Genomic DNA, 15,937 nt, shown 5'->3' with positions numbered 1-15,937 from the left:
AAAAATGTTGGATCTTCATATTTTACCCTTAATTTAGGAGATATTTAAAATGTTCAAAAGTGATTAATTCACAAAGGAAACCATGTTACAAATTGAAGTACATCCCTCACTGTATACAGATGATCAAATAAGTAACTAGGAAATGTTTGAAACATTTTTTTTTTCAACCTTATCTATCCCTCCAATTCAGACACACTGGGAAACAAAGAAATTAGACAAAGAACAATATCAGTGAAACCAAAGACGCTTTAGGCTGCAGATGCTCTGAGCACCTACAATCTTTTTCAACTAGAAGATGTGTGGTGTCTAAGTCAACTATAGAGAACAACAGACTTATAAAATTACAACTTCTATATATAGACTTATATAGTACAATCATACCATATTTTATTGATTATAAAATGCAAATATACTCTATGTATAAATGTCTCTGAAATTGGTATACATCTCTTAATCTATGACATGACATATTTTAGTAAAGTTTTTTTCTTTTACTATCATATCTAAAATAATGCATCCTAAAATCAGTGGTTTTGAGGATCTGAATTTGGCTAAGTTGAAATAATTGTTGTGGCAGTGGCAGAAATGAAAGATAAAAAGACAAATTGTTACTTTATGAAACATAGCATCTGATACAGACATCAATACCATTAAATATATTTTTTGAACCTTTTTGTTTACTTAAAGTTAAAGCAAACACAAAAATTATGTACTTTTTTAGCAAGCCATACAGAAACTTATCTACTTGGAATATAAGCAGTCTACATAACAAAATCACCTAAAACATAGCAAAAACTCAGAAGTCAAGGGAGAAGAAAATCACCTTTGATAATGAAATTAACATGAATAAGGCTGTTTCTTGTTTATATGCACTCCTCCATTAGAATTCATTTAGTTTATAGACACTTCTGATAAATATGCCCATCAGTGTTTCTAATTTACAGTGGATTAAATGTATCGGGTTTGAAAAAGTGCACATTGTCAGTTGGCAATGCAAAAGTGAAGAAAATAGCATTTGGGGGGATGAGTCACAAAGATCAGTAGTACATATTTCTTTGCGGCTGAGTAATATCCCATTGTATATGTATACCACAGCCTCTTTATCTATTCCTCTATGGATGAACACTCGAGTTGCTTCCATATCGTGGTTGCTGTAAATAATGCTACAATAACAAAGAGGTGCATATATCTTTATGAATTAGTGTTCCTCATTTGCAGCAACATGGATGGAACTAGAGTGTATTATGCTAGTGAAATAAGTCAGTCAGAGAAAGACAAATACCATATGATTTCACTCAATATGTGAAATTTAAGAAACAAAATAAAGAAAGAAAAAAGAGATAAACACACACAAACCCAGATTCTAAATATAGAGAACAAACTGGTCATTGCCAGAGGGAGGTGGGTGGGTGGGGGAATGAGTGACATAGGTGAAGGGGATTAAGGATACATTTATCATGATGAATACCAAGTAATTACAGAATTGTTGAATCACTATATTGTACACCTGAAATATAAAACTCTATGTTAATTTTACTGGAATCTAAAAAAAAAAAAAAAAAAAAGATAACAGTAGAGTTCTCTCCAATTCAAGTACAATCAGTCTCACATCTTCCAGTAAGGCCCACAGTTATCCCTGATGGAATTCAGAATTCAAACTCCATGTCCTCATAGACTGAGGCTAAATCATCAAGCAACGGTTAAAATACTCTTTGTATAACCTACTAATGGGGTTGAGAATATGTGTAATCCAAATAGAACATTAGATCCCTTGGTGCTTAAAGAGATCAGCACTATGGGGTAATTGATCCTTGACGGACTGGGCTAAGCACGATTTTCTGACCTTTTTATTTGATAATAAATATCTATGTATTCAACTTCTTAATTCTTTCAGTAAGCAATTTTTTTTAAAGTAAACAACTACTTATCAAGTGCCTACTCTGGTACCATTTTAAGCACTAGATAGTGTGGCAGTTGACCAATTAAACCAAATATGTTTCTTCATATATTTCAAAGTAATAAGATAGTCCAAATAAATAAGGAAATATACAGAATTTTTTAAAAGTTATAAGTGTTATGTAGAACCCTAAAGCAAGGAAGGAAGAGGGAAGGGATTATGTTTGGGGGTTGCAATTATCGACAGATTTGCCAGAGAAGATCTCATGTGAGAAGATAATATGTGAGCAAAGACTTGAAAGAGGTAAAATAGTCAGATTGAAGAACAAATACAGGGGCGCCTGGGTGGCTCAGTGGGTTAAGCTGCTGCCTTTGGCTCAGGTCATGATCCCAAGTCCTGGGTTCAAGCCCCACATCGGACTTTCTGCTCAGCAGGGAGACTGCGTCCTCCTCTCTCTCTGCCTGCCTCTCTGCCTACTTGTGATTTCTCTCTGTCAAATAAATAAATTAAAAAATCTTTAAAAAAAAAAAAAGAAGAAGAAGAAGAACAAATACAAATATCCTGCTATAGGATAGGAGCATGCCAGGTGGTTTGAGGAACAGCAACTGGTGAATGAAGACAGAGAAGTAGAAATTATGTCAGAGAACAAATGAAAGCAGATGTGAATACAAGTCATATGGGACACTGTAGGCACTGTGAGGTCTTCAGTTTCTATAGAAGTATAAGATTTTGAACAGGGGTGTGATGAAATCTTATTTATATTTTCAACACTGTGGCCACAGTGTTGAGGGTGTATCAAGGAAGAGAAAAAGTGGATCCCAGGGGACCAGTTAGGTTGCTTTTATAATACCCCAAAAGATGATGATGGTAAGTAGTAGTGGAGAAAGCGATAGAGAAGAAAAAATGATGATATTTTTGATATATCTTGAAAATAGACTGAATAGATTTTGTTAAGGAATTACATATGGGATCTGAAAGAAAGAAATGAGATTAGTGTGATGCCAAACTTTTTGATCCATGGAACAAAAAGAATGGAGTTGTCATTCCATAGGTAGGTAAGATTAGAGAAGAACAAGTTTGAGAAGGAAGAATAAGAGTTTGATTTTAGCCATGTTAAGCATGAGATGCCTGTGAGACATCTTCATTAAGATGAACAGATGAAAACGGAGTGATGAAGAATTATTACAAAGAGCTACTATATGTTGAGTTTCCAATGTGACAGGCACTACTTTAAGTGTCTGACACAATGTTGTCATGTAATTATTGTAATAACCTTATTGTATTATAATGACCGAAGTAGAAAGTGATACCGAGGGTTAAATGAATTGCTCAAAGACACACAGTCAAGCCTATGTTTGCCTTACTCCAATTGTGATTTTAGCAACTGCTTTATATCATATTCCAGGCAGAGGGAACAACATGCAAAGCAGAGAGGTCAAAGGGAGCATGGGATCATCAAGAGAACTGCAATCACAGGAAAGATATTTGAATAATTGTCTTCCAATGAATGAATGTTTATAATTCTTTACAGTTTTAGAATTGTTTTCTCATAGGCACAAGCATTAATCTCTATGAGGGAGGGAAGTGATTTTATTACCAGTATTCAGTGGGTGGGAAATGGTTTTACAGGGCCAAGTTCACAAATTTAGTCAATTACAAACCAGGTTAGAACTAAAACTGCTCACTCCAAAACTTAAAAATAAATAAATATATATTTTGTACACTTCTGAATATTTTAAATTTTATCATGAATCCATTTAGGACATGAAAAATACACATGAGAATACATTTATTTTGATATTGAAAAAAACATGGTAATTGGAAAGGAATTTACAAGATAGGAATGAGTAATCTGGAAAATAATTATAATAGTAGTAGTAGTAGTAGTAGTAGTAGTCATTTTTGAGCACCTAGGAGGTGCCAGACACCATACTAGGATCTTTATATTCATTTACTAAATTTAATCTCACAAGAATTGAAAAACGAGATTCTATTATTTCAGTTTTAAAGATGAAGAAATTGAGGCTGAGAGAGACTAAGACACCTTGCTGGAGCTCATTATACACCAGGTAGTGGCAGAGTTAAGAAACAAACCAAGACTGTGAAATCAAGAGTTCAGACTGCTCACAGGCTGGTCAGGGGCCGCTTTACCTAGGCAGTACTTTATTGCTTGTTTTTACAAAGTCAAATGTGAAGCTAATAACTCCCGGGGCGGGGGGGTTCTCATAAGTGAGAAACTGTTTTCTGAATTACAGCAAGATATAGATTTGTATTCACTCGCCCTGAACGGGTGGATACAAATTTCACTGTCGTTTTGCACACACTTTTATCACAGCTTAAGACAGCAGATGGCTCTCTTGCGTTTTCTTTCGCTTACCTCCTCGCTCTGTAAACAACTAAACAGTGTTTTGGGGAGGTAAAAAGAAAACACAAGGATTAAACTAGAGGACCTTGATTATCCCACTGCTGCCTCCCCGGCCCCCCGCCTGGCTCCCTTAAAACAGGGAACCACATAAAATAGAGGACCGCTTATGGCTTGTGAAAACGCCTTGACTGAGGAATCCGCGGTTCCGCGCGCTGCACCAGGGGTCGGAATCCATCAGGAAAGAAAGAGTTATTTCTCGTTATCAAAGAGCTGAAAGGCTTGATGCTAAGAGGAGTGTTATTAATGTTAGTGGAAGCTGTGAGGATTAATTTCCTTTCCACCTTGAAGGGGGGGAAAAAAAGGTGGAAAGCTGCGTTGAAGGGAAGGAAGTATCAGAGACTCAACAGCCCCCGCTCCACAACCGGGAACCTGCTTTTGCTGGGAGAGCTACCCTGGGGGCAGGGCCCTGTCCGCGGTGCTGAACCTCAGCCTGCTCTGGAGGGTGCTGAACAAAGAAGAGGGGTCTGAAGGAAACAAAACCCCTACCTCCAATTACCCAAACTGAGGAACTGGGGAAAAGACTGCACTATAAGAAAAATGCCCGGAAAGTAAATAATTGACACAGCTCTAATAATAAGAAGCTTAATCTCAATCTGTTAAAATCAATACAGTAGACACATATGTCAGAGGATAGAAAAACCTTTCAAAGCAAACTAGGTTATGTTGATCGGGGGAGTAGTACTAGATTTAAGAGGTCACTATCCTTACTGTTTGGCTTCTTAGAAAAACTCACCATTAGCTTTAGATAAATATGTTTGCTTATTTATTTATTTATTTTTAGGATTTCTTTTTTTTTTTTTTTAATTAACTTATAATGTATTATTTGCCCCAGGGGTACAGGTCTGTGAATCATCAGGCTTACACATTTCGCAGCACTCACCATAGCAGGTACCCTCCCCAATGTCCATAACCCAGCCACCCTATCCCTACCCCTCCAACCCTCAAGCTTGTTTCATGAGATTAAGAGTCTCTTATGGTTTGTCTCCCTCCCAATCCCATCTTGTTCTACTTTTTCCTTTCCTACACCCCACAACCCCTGACCCTGCCTCTCAATTTCCTCATATCAGAATGTTTGAGTGTAATTCATTCAGAAGTTCCAGTCTATAAAGCCTAAAATGTCCAAATGGCCTCTCTTCAGTAATGGAAGAAGCTCCTCTTTATGTTCACCCGGCTTTGTTCCCATGAATTTTTAAGAAGACACAATTAAATAGCCATCTCTGCAAAATGGCCTTTCCTTTTTCAGCAGGAACATGACAACACAGACATAAATACACACTTAGTAAAAATGTAAGAACAAAGACATTAAAATAGAAAATAAAGTGGTAGAGAAAGAGCAAAATAGTTAACACACCCCTTTTCCTCACTTTTACTATCTCCTGGGTTACTAGGTATTACAAATTTCTGGCAAAATTACTTCTGCATGTTCCTTTTAATAACTGATTATTTTGTAGATATCAGAACATACCAAGGTGTGGCACATAAGCTTACAGAGTATGTTCTTAAATGTCAAATACAATATACATCATCCTAAAGCCAATGATGATTGCACTGGACCCTAATCTATATACAGTCTTTAAATGTTCTTCTATAAAGAAAACTTGCTAGTAAATATGGGGTAAACAGTGAGTTACAGATGAGAAATAATTGCTTATGTGGAAAGGTTGTGGATAAGCTCTGTGGAGCAGAAGGTGTCTAGCCTCACTATAATCAACACTGGGCTGAACTTCTCCCACTTGCTGGGTTGCAAGTCTTTGTAGTAGTTAACTGCCTATTCTTAAGACAAAGAGAAAGCGTGTCTTGGTTCAGAACTGTTCTCAGGACTGTTGGCAGTGTGCCTCTCCCCTTTCCTGCTCTAAGGCAGTCACCAGAGAAGTGATTGTTAAAAGTCTCTCAATTAACAAATGAATCTTCTTTCCTCCATTCTTCACACCATATTGCTAGAAGTCTAGTTTTTGCATTTCTTTTCTTTACCTTCCCGAAAGGATAAGCCAAACAGATTAAAGGGAAGGTGAAAAGGTACAAAACCTACACTTGGTTCTGTCATTCAGAGGGTATCCTAGAAACCACAGATCTGTATTCATCCAAGCATGAAGTGTTTCTCTCACAACCTTCTTTCCCAGGGTACCCTCTCCTTGCTCCCTTCCTCTTGGACCTTTATGTTTTCAGTTACCCAAGACGGAACATTGCCAGGACACAGACAGGAAGTCAAGGGGAGGAGGCAGCAGCTGTTACATTTGAATCTCAGACACAGTTCGTATGGCTTTGCTCCTTGACAGAGCAAAGGGACAGGGATGGCAAACACAGCAGCTCGAGTTGAAGTGTCCCTCAGTCTGGCTGCATTTTGTTGTCCCTGGAATACTGTGACACCATCCCCCACCCTTAATATTTCTGCTATGACTTCTTCAATATTCAGTTGGGCAGTTACCCTATCCAGCTGCCGTTCCGTAGCTGCTACGGCCGCTGGCACCTCCTCTTCCTAGTGCTAGAGAGCGAATTTGGGAAGGGGGTCTTTCCGTACATACAGCCTTAGCATAGCTTCTCACCTTCTCCTCCTCCCTCCTTGTTTTGCTCCGTGTTGTGGTTTAAAACGACAACAAGAGGGAGAGTCCGCAAGTTTGGGTAGACGGGGTGAGGAGTGGAGGCGCCTCCCTCCTCGGGACACACTCTCCTCCCTCCTTCCTCCTCCTCCTTCCCGGGGTGGAGGGGTTTGGGCGCTCCAGGGATTAGCAGGGAGGGCGGAAACCACCTCGCCCTCCAACCGCAGCCGAGAGTTTCTGGGGACCAGGAGACACGTTAAGATTCAGAAGCCCTGGCCAAGCCGCGGAAGCCTCGGAAACCTGCGAGTTTCAGCTAAGAAAAAGCGCACCGATATTCCTTCAACCTCACCTGCTTTGGCTCAGCCTCTTAGCACCCCACCCCCCTGGATTCCATTTTAGCTTTCTTTCTTTCTTTTTTTTTTTAAATTACCATTAATATTTTTAATCATTACTATATAAATTTTCTTTCTTTCTTTCTGAAGAGAGACATAGGAGGGGAACGGGAGGGAGGTGTAGTGGGGTGGGAACGAAGCGCTTTGATTAGAGATCTCCGGGGAGAAGATTGCTCTCCCCAGATGCTGATTTCCAAAGCACTTGACAATCACCGGCAGAACCCGCGAGCGGGCGGCGGCGGCGGCGGCACCGGCCGGGGGGCAGCTCGAGCCCGGCGCTGAGTCCTGCCTAGTCTGCCCCGGACGGACGCACGCGCCGGCATCCGGCCGGGACCTGCCCTCCATCCCGTGCCCTGGAAGTCGGTGGGCTCGACCTCCCGCCCGAGAGGCGGGAGAGGCTTGAAGGCGGCGCGAGTGGCGGTGGCGGCCCCCGACAGGGCTTCGGCGGCGCGGGGTGAGCGGCGGCGCCCACAGCCCCGGCCCCACTCCCGGCTCGGACGCGGCCAGGAGGCGGCCGACGCGACCTCGGCTCCGGGGGCTCGCCCCGCCGCGTCCCGGGAGCGTCTGCGCGCCCGGCCCCGCGCTCCGCCGAGAGGGCGATGGGTCCTAGTCGGGACTGAGCGCCCCGACCCCTCTCCTCACCCCCTCTGGCCTCCTCCCCACTCTTCCTCGAGGGCGAGCCGCCGTCTGCGCCGCCCCTTCCCTCTCCCGTGTCCCCGGCTCCCCTTCCCTCCGTCCCCTCCGGCCGGGACCCATTCCGCGGGCCACCATGGCCGCGGCCATAGCCAGCGGCTTGATCCGCCAGAAGCGGCAGGCGCGGGAGCAGCACTGGGACCGGCCGTCTGCCAGCAGGAGGCGGAGCAGCCCCAGCAAGAACCGCGGGCTCTGCAACGGCAACCTGGTGGATATCTTCTCCAAAGTGCGCATCTTCGGCCTCAAGAAGCGCAGGTTGCGGCGCCAAGGTCTGTGCGGGTCACTGTTGGGAGGCGCGCCCTCGGACCTCTCCCCCTCCCCACCTGCACGGGGCCTCTTCGGGCTCCCCTTTCCCTCCCTCCGTCTCCCAGATCCACCCCACCCACCCGCTAGTCTCCCTTCCGAGCGCCGCGAGCGCCTTCCGCCCGCGGGTGGGAGCGGGGAACCTGCTCTCGGGCAACCTGTAGCCGCGGACAACTCAACCCTGCCGGGAGCCGGCAAGTTGGCCGGTTCGTCGCCGGCTGCCTCTTGCTCCCGCGTCTCCTGCGGGCTGGCTTCCAGGGAAAATCTCTTTCTATCTGAGGGTCTCGGCATCCCCCGGGGGGTAACGTCTGACTCCAGAATGCGGGGGAAAGATCTCCGCAACGCCTCGGGGTTTGGGTGGCTGCTTCCAATCTGACTGGAGGGGTCAAGAATGTCTTTGTGTCTGGCCTCACTTGGCCTCCCCGGTCCCCTGGAAACCTCTTTGGCTCCCAGACTTGGTGAAGGCGGTGATGCCCACCCCGCCCCCGCGCGCCTTCCGCGGGGGCCGGTGTCAGAGGAGTGGAGGGTGTGTGCGACCTAAGGGCCAGTTCAACTGAGATTCACCAGTACGGGGCTTAGCCGGCAGCACTGGGCGCGCTGAAGCCCGAGGTCACAATCTTGGGATGCGGAGAGGGGCCCAGAGGAAGGAAGAATGAGTCCGAATTGAGGGTATGGCGAGGTGCGCATCCCTAATATGCCAATTTAAATTCAAGGACTCGCGAATTACATGAGGCAAAACAGGCAGTTACTACAAACAGATGACTAGAATAGTTGCCTTTTACTATACATACTGTTTTTTCAGAAACAACTAGTGCCCAGCATGACCTGCTTTTGCTGCCTTAAAATGTCAGGGTCTGAGAAGGCAACTTAGGAGCCGGAACCCAACTGCTTTTGTTCATCTCGGCTTGCTTCCGCATCCAGTTGCTAAGGGCGATTGTTTTGAGACTATATGGGGTGTTCTGTGGGAGAAACGGGGATTGCTTGCTTTTCATAACCAAGTGGGCTTGGCAGGAAACATCGAAGAATATATTTACATTAATAGGAGTATATGTTTGCCCAGCACATTATATTCTTGGTGCCCAGCTGTATTTGTTTTAAATACCCTGTTGTTGCAAAGACAGGGAAGACAAGCATACGCTGTACATGTGTATCTGAGTGTGTGTGTTCTACACGTTTACGGATTTATGACCAGAAGTTTTAATGCTTGTGTGTGTGTGTGTGTGTGTGTGTGTTTTAAGGCTGTAGCTAAATAGTTTTTTAAAGGACAATAGCTTCTTGGCACATTAGAAATTGGAAATTATTTGCTCTTAGAATCAAACTTAAAAGGCAAACATTGAAGAAAATTAGAGTGGCAGTTCAAAGGAAGAGAAGAATATAGAAATATAATATCTAATTGCATAAATATAATACCTATTGATGAAGTATTTGGGGACAATATTTTCAGATGAGCGTAGGAGCTATTAAGAAAAATGGGTTTTAATTTTCCACTTTAGCTTAGAGCCTTATCCAGCAAACCTTTATATTACAAGAGCAACTCAGTTGTTCAAAACATTGTTGATCCACGGGGTGTCCTGTTATCTTAGAGTGTTTGCTTCTCCCCCCTTTTAAAATCAGATTCTTTTTTAAAACACAGTTTTCACCAGGTAGAGCTCCAAATTTGCCATCTACTTGAAGTAAATAAACCTGTTCTCTTCTAGATAAGATTACTCTAATAGAAACAATGATTAATACTTACTGTGTGTCTCCTTTAAGTATACAACCAGTAGATTATTTTGTAAATATGGACAATAAGTGTTTTTTCATATTGCATAATGAAGGAAGGTGTGCTTTACACTTCTGTATTTGAAGATGGGGAAATACCTTTTTTCCCCCCAGATATGGGAAGATATCTGAGCTTCCTAATAGTCTGTTGCACCATTTTCAACCCTGACTGCTCTCTTGGTATTCATGAGTTCAGAATGATACGCATGCATCAATGATCTGTAAGAAAAATATATTTGAGGTCACTTCTGCTCCCTTATTTCCCAAACAGGTGGTGGGCTAGAAGGAAATTTCATCAGGACCTTTCCTTTTAATCCTCCTTATATTTCTCATATATAAAGAAATATATTCTTTTGTGAAGAAAAAGATAGATAGATCTCTGGAGCATCAGACATCAATTTATTTTACTAATTTAAGCAAAATAAGTATTAAAACTTTATATTATGTAAGTTGTAAAGTGATATCTATATGATTTTATATTACATATATATTTATTTGAATGAATGAAATATAATTATTTCATTATTTATTTAAATGCTCTTTAAGGAAATATTTTTAAGCATAGTTATTTTTTACCTCCAAACTCAGTCTTTGCATAGGAACTGCCTTCAGGAAATTTTAAAAATCTGATTTGTTAATTTAAAGATACAACTTTAAGGTATGGCAATTTTATATATCTTCACATTTGAATGTCACTAACTTGACAAAGAGTTATTGACTCTTCCTACTCTGTCAGGCACTGTTCCAGGTGTTATGTGTAGAGCAGCGAATAGAACAAATGAAGCCCCTTCCATCATGGAGATTGCAAATGTGGGGTAAAATTTATCGCATACGGAAAGGAACAAAATAAGAAACTTAAAGACCTATAAGAAGAAAGACGACTGAGGTTAGGCTGCAGGGGCAAGGGTGGTGGGAGAGAAACCTAATTAGATCAAGTATGCAGGGAGGGCCATGCTGAGAAGTCCAGGCTGAGAGCCGACATCTGAGAAGGACAGTGAAAGCCCCTGAGTTGGGAAAAATCTTAAACTGTTGAGAGAAGCGAAGGAGATCGAGAAATCCAGTACACTGTCATCTATGTATCATAGTCCATTTGGCTGAAGTTTACATTTTGACAGGTGAATTCGAATGCACGTGACGTGCCAGCCAACAGAAAACAGAACAAAGAATAGCTCTACATTTTGGGGAAAAGTAATAGACATTTCTTAAATGTAGGGTGTTTTTCCTTTTTAATGCTTCCTTAATTAGTAATTTATTTAATATAAAGAGTATGACTTATATTTACTTTTGTGCTTTTGGCTGGAGCCCTATCCCCCACTCTGACCAGCTCCTACCCTCATAGAAGTTTGGTTTTTTGCACCAGTTGAGATACCAGTTGTATCATTTTGTCCTCTTGAAAAGGACAGGAATCTACAAAATGGCTTATAGAGATTGTGTGGGCACCATGACTATCCCACCTTTCCAGATTCACCTCTCTCTGCCTTTCCTACCTCCAAAGACTCCAAACACCATTCAAAATTCCTAAAATTAACCACATGCTTTCAAATCCCTCTTCTTTTGCTTGAGCTTTACTCTATATGGTATCTTCTGTCTTCTGTTCACCTGTTGAAATTATCTCCATTTCTTAAAGCTTGGAGAAAATACCATTGCCTCTAGGAAGTCTTCCCTAATTGCAGAGAAGTACGAATAGTTCTCCTGTGGCATTCTATACCTCACTATCATTGTTTATGCCTGATAATAATTAATTGTGCCCCATCCCAAGAGATGTGATTAATTGTCATTAAGAGCAAAGTCTGTTTTCTGCACTTTCATAGACTCTCAATTCTTGATAGTGTCTCCCATGTCCTGAGCACTTGGCATTGCCTTTGAGTTGAAGCAAAATAGGGACGGTCCATAGGTCCAAAGCTAAACGAGTGTCCTTGAACCACAGTACTCTAAATAGATCATTTTAGAAGTATATATATTTTTCAAGTTTTTATATATTTTTCTCTCCATATGTGTGTGTGTGTGTATGTGTGTGTGTATAATTATATATATATAATTATATACACATATATATGAAGATGAAGTATATATATATATACTTCATCCCTTTTTTTTTTAAAGATTTTATTTATTTATTTGACAGAGAGAGATCACAAGTAGAGAGGCAGCAGAGAGAGAGGGGGAAGCAGGCTCCCCGCTGAGCAGAGAGAACCCGATGCGGGGCTCGATCCCAGGACCCCAAGACCACGACCTGAGCCGAAAGCAGAGGCTTTAACCCACTGAGCCACCCAGGTGCCCCACTTCATCCCTTTTTTAAAGGACTAGAGGGTGATTACATATAACCAACTTCACTTTAAGGCTTAACTAATTTATCAAAATAGATATTTAGGATACCTGTTAATTTAGCTTTAAAAAAAAGGGGAACAAGGAAACCAACAATTTGCAAACATTTTTATTTGAAATCTTCGCCTTTCCTATAAAAAGTGAAAAACTAAAACAGAAACTACAAAGAATGATGTATAATTAACACTTTATCCTTAAAGTGTTACATTTTCATTATTAATTTTTAAACCAAAACAAGAACCTTTATTGTTTATAAGACAATAACCTTTCAAAATTTTTAGTGTGGCTAATGCAATTATTTCTTAAAATCTACCTTTTTTTTCCCACTACTATCATAGGAGCCCATGGTATCATGTGTCATGTATATTTAATCAGTAGTTGTGTGGGTTTCTTACTAGTGCATTTTACTTAAAATAAATTACAGGAGTCATAAAAAACAAGGAAAGAAAAATGAGCTACTTAAAATTTGTTTTCTAGTTATTGTGTAATATAAAAAGCAGAAATACATGTATGCTTTATATCAACAAAACTGCTTTGCTCCAGGGGCACGTGGGTGGCTCAGTGGGTTAAAGCCTCTGCCTTCGGCTCAGGTCATGATCTCAGGGTCCTGGGATCGAGCCCCGCATCGGGTTCTCTGCTCAGTGGAGAGCCTGCTTCCTCCTCTCTCTCTCTCTCTCTCTGCCTGCCTCTCTGCCTACATGTGATCTCTGTCTGTCAAATAAATAAATAAAATCTTTAAAAACTGCTTTGCTCCAGTGTGATAGTGAAACCCATCAGTTATCCTAGGAAAAGTGGTCTTCCTTCTTACAAGGTATTATGTAAGGAAAGGTGGGTCCACCTTCTCAGGAAATAATCAGCAGCAAAAAGTCATCAAAAGACCACCATCCTTTGTGCTACTGCTTCAAAGCCATATGAAAACAGCCACCTGCTTATGTTGGTGGTTTAGGTCAATATAAACAAGGGAATATTTTTCCCTCTAAGTATCATCCTACTTCTCTTTAGAAAGCGTATTTTATTTTATTTTATTTTTTTTAGTTATCTAAGGCCAAGTACATGGGAGTCCTCCTACTCATCTTTTGATAATACCTGTTGCTAGCTTGTTGATAATCAAGATTTTATTATTTGTTAGTTGTATAAAGATAAGACAAAAATCATAGTCTTGCAGTTGAAATGTCTAATTTTTCAACGAGCATGTTTTACCAAATGCAGTGTTCCTAAGTGAGAGCTCTTATGGGAGCTTTACTGAATTGCTAAACAAAACAATGTTAGAGATTTTTTAAGAAGTCGGTCCTTGCTTGTTTATGCATTTTTTTCTGGGCCTTAATTGTTATGATTTCAATATTCTACATTTGCTCTAGGCTTCTGAAAATGGTTAATGCCACAATTGTGCAATAAACCAAGACGCGGTATGGCACGCAAAGTGTAAGACAGCATAGTACTTTAGGTAAGATGTAAGGTTGAGTAAGATGATTTGCTTAGGGTTGAGTTAGGTTCATAGATTGAGTTTACATGTATTGAGAAAATAATATTGTTTGGTGGTGAAGAAATCCTTTGACAGTTCATAATACAAGATTTCAGAAACAACATTTTACTCCAAATCCCACACCAGATTACCATTAGCAGTTACAGGGTTCACTTTACATTTCAAATTCTTCATGTAGTTCTTCTACATTTAGCCCCCAAATTCTGTTCTTCTGTTAACAGTGTTATTCTATATAATGTTACTATAAGAAAATTGTTTTCAAGTAGACATGTCTTTACCTCCCTTCTTGTTGATATAAAATGATGTCTTTTAAATTTGATTTGCTTAACTTAAAAATAATGGCAGAAATTCAAAGGAAAAGTAGGGTGACATATTTTTCAATCTAATTTATCTATTTACTTTTGGGAATCTAGGTTTCTTTCTAGGTATACTTGATATTAATTTCTTCCCCAGTGGTAAGAAATTTAGCCAAAACAGACTATGATATTTCAGCAATATAAGTTTGTATATGATGTTTTAAATATTGTCATTAGCACTCAAAGGCCAAAAACACACAAAAAATCATAATGGAAACTCAAACATATAAGACAATTTTAACAAGGTTGATGCAATTTAAAGTCAATCAGACTGTGTTGGCATGACTAGGAAACAACAAATTTAGTAATGTGACCTGTAAAGATTACAATGTTCATTTTAAGAAACTCAGATTACATGAGTATGTTACCATTTACTGTTTATGGGAGGAAAGCAGTAGGGAGTGGTAGTAGGAATCTAGACACGTTTTAAAAAACCATTTTATGACAGCTACTACATTGTCATTCAGGGGAAAGACTCTTTTCATAGATCTATATTGTGTGAAATATTTGTGTGTGTGTATGTGTAGAGTATATGTTACACCCTATGCTTTCAAAATTCTTGGCTATCAGGTTTGATAGGGACTCTTATGGTATGACAGGGTCTTACGTTATGTATAATGGGGCACGGCCACTTAAAAGTCAGTGTCTCACCAGTGCGTGGCATATAACAAACACTGCACAAACATTTGTTGAATGAATGAAAAGTTGTGTATTTCTTAGGATTTACATGTGACATAGAGTGACCATTGAAATCAGTGTGTACATAGCAGTGGCCATAATTGACTGGACTTAAATTGTTTATCAGCTGCCTACATGGCACCTTGTGTCAGGCACTGTACCATAGAGTAACAGTTCATCATCACAACAAATCTGTATGGTAGGCACATTACATTATCTATCCATTGTTACACTAAATAATCCATTAATGGATGATACACTAATATTATCTACCCATCCATTTTATAAATGAGGAATCTGAAACAAGCTAATGAATTGGTTAACTGGCCAAGTTTATATATCTTTAAAGAGTGGGGCTGAGACTGAAACCCAAGTTGCCAGGCTGACACCAGTGTCCCTGCTCTTAAATGCCAGTTCTCGATTATCACATACTTTATTGCATTATCTCAATTAGTTGAGACACATCAGCATTTCACAGCAAAGGAAACTGAGACTCAACGAGTTTGGATTTTGCCAAAAGACTTACACCTGAGTAAGTAACACCAGCAGAATTCAAAAAACAAATCTGCTGTCCTTAAACCCACTATTCTCCCCACTACTTAACACTTCCAGTTCTTCAAGACATTGTGAACTCTTCATTAATGGGAGACACCTTACTCTAATTCCTGTAGTAGACATTCTATATATATATAGAACACCTTCTATATATATATATATATATATATATATATATATATATATATATATATAGTGGTAGGATATATGCAATAGTATAGTGTATTATTAACTTTTTAAAATTGACGGTGTGAGAAGGCTTGCCTAGAAGTAGGGACTTATTTGTGGGCTTTGGCAAAAGAGACCAAAAAAAAGTGCTGTATTTTACCAAACCATTTTTCAAGTAGGGATGTATCTTTGATTTTCTATCGAGTGTCTGGATGTGACACTCATTGATGCTATCTCCTTGATGAATTGCAACATTGACCTGAAACTCTGAAAAGGATTAATTTAGAGTGCTTTTATTGGCATGTAATGAATTTTATGTTAAGTCTTTCATTAATTTTTTATTAATTTTCCTAGATTATGTATT

At 40.2% G+C, this 15,937-nt stretch overlaps 1 protein-coding gene across 4 annotated transcripts in view; it reads left to right on the top strand.

Moving 5' to 3' along the window:
• Window positions 1-15,937, top strand: part of FGF14 (fibroblast growth factor 14) — a 611,293-nt gene that overhangs the window by 424,142 nt on the left and 171,214 nt on the right. The window contains exon 1 of one of the 4 annotated variants that reach the window (XM_047720338.1): window positions 7,719-8,213. The exons of the other annotated variants lie outside the window; for them this stretch is intronic. Coding sequence (XP_047576294.1) covers window positions 8,021-8,213 — 193 coding nt within the window. The 5' untranslated portion in view covers window positions 7,719-8,020. Of the gene's footprint in view, window positions 1-7,718; window positions 8,214-15,937 lie in introns of those variants that run through there. 4 annotated transcript variants of the gene reach the window in all.

Source organism: Lutra lutra, chromosome 3 (genome assembly GCF_902655055.1).
Source record: "Lutra lutra chromosome 3, mLutLut1.2, whole genome shotgun sequence".
NCBI classification, from domain to species: Eukaryota; Metazoa; Chordata; class Mammalia; order Carnivora; family Mustelidae; genus Lutra; species Lutra lutra.
This window is presented reverse-complemented; position numbering and strand designations above follow the sequence as displayed.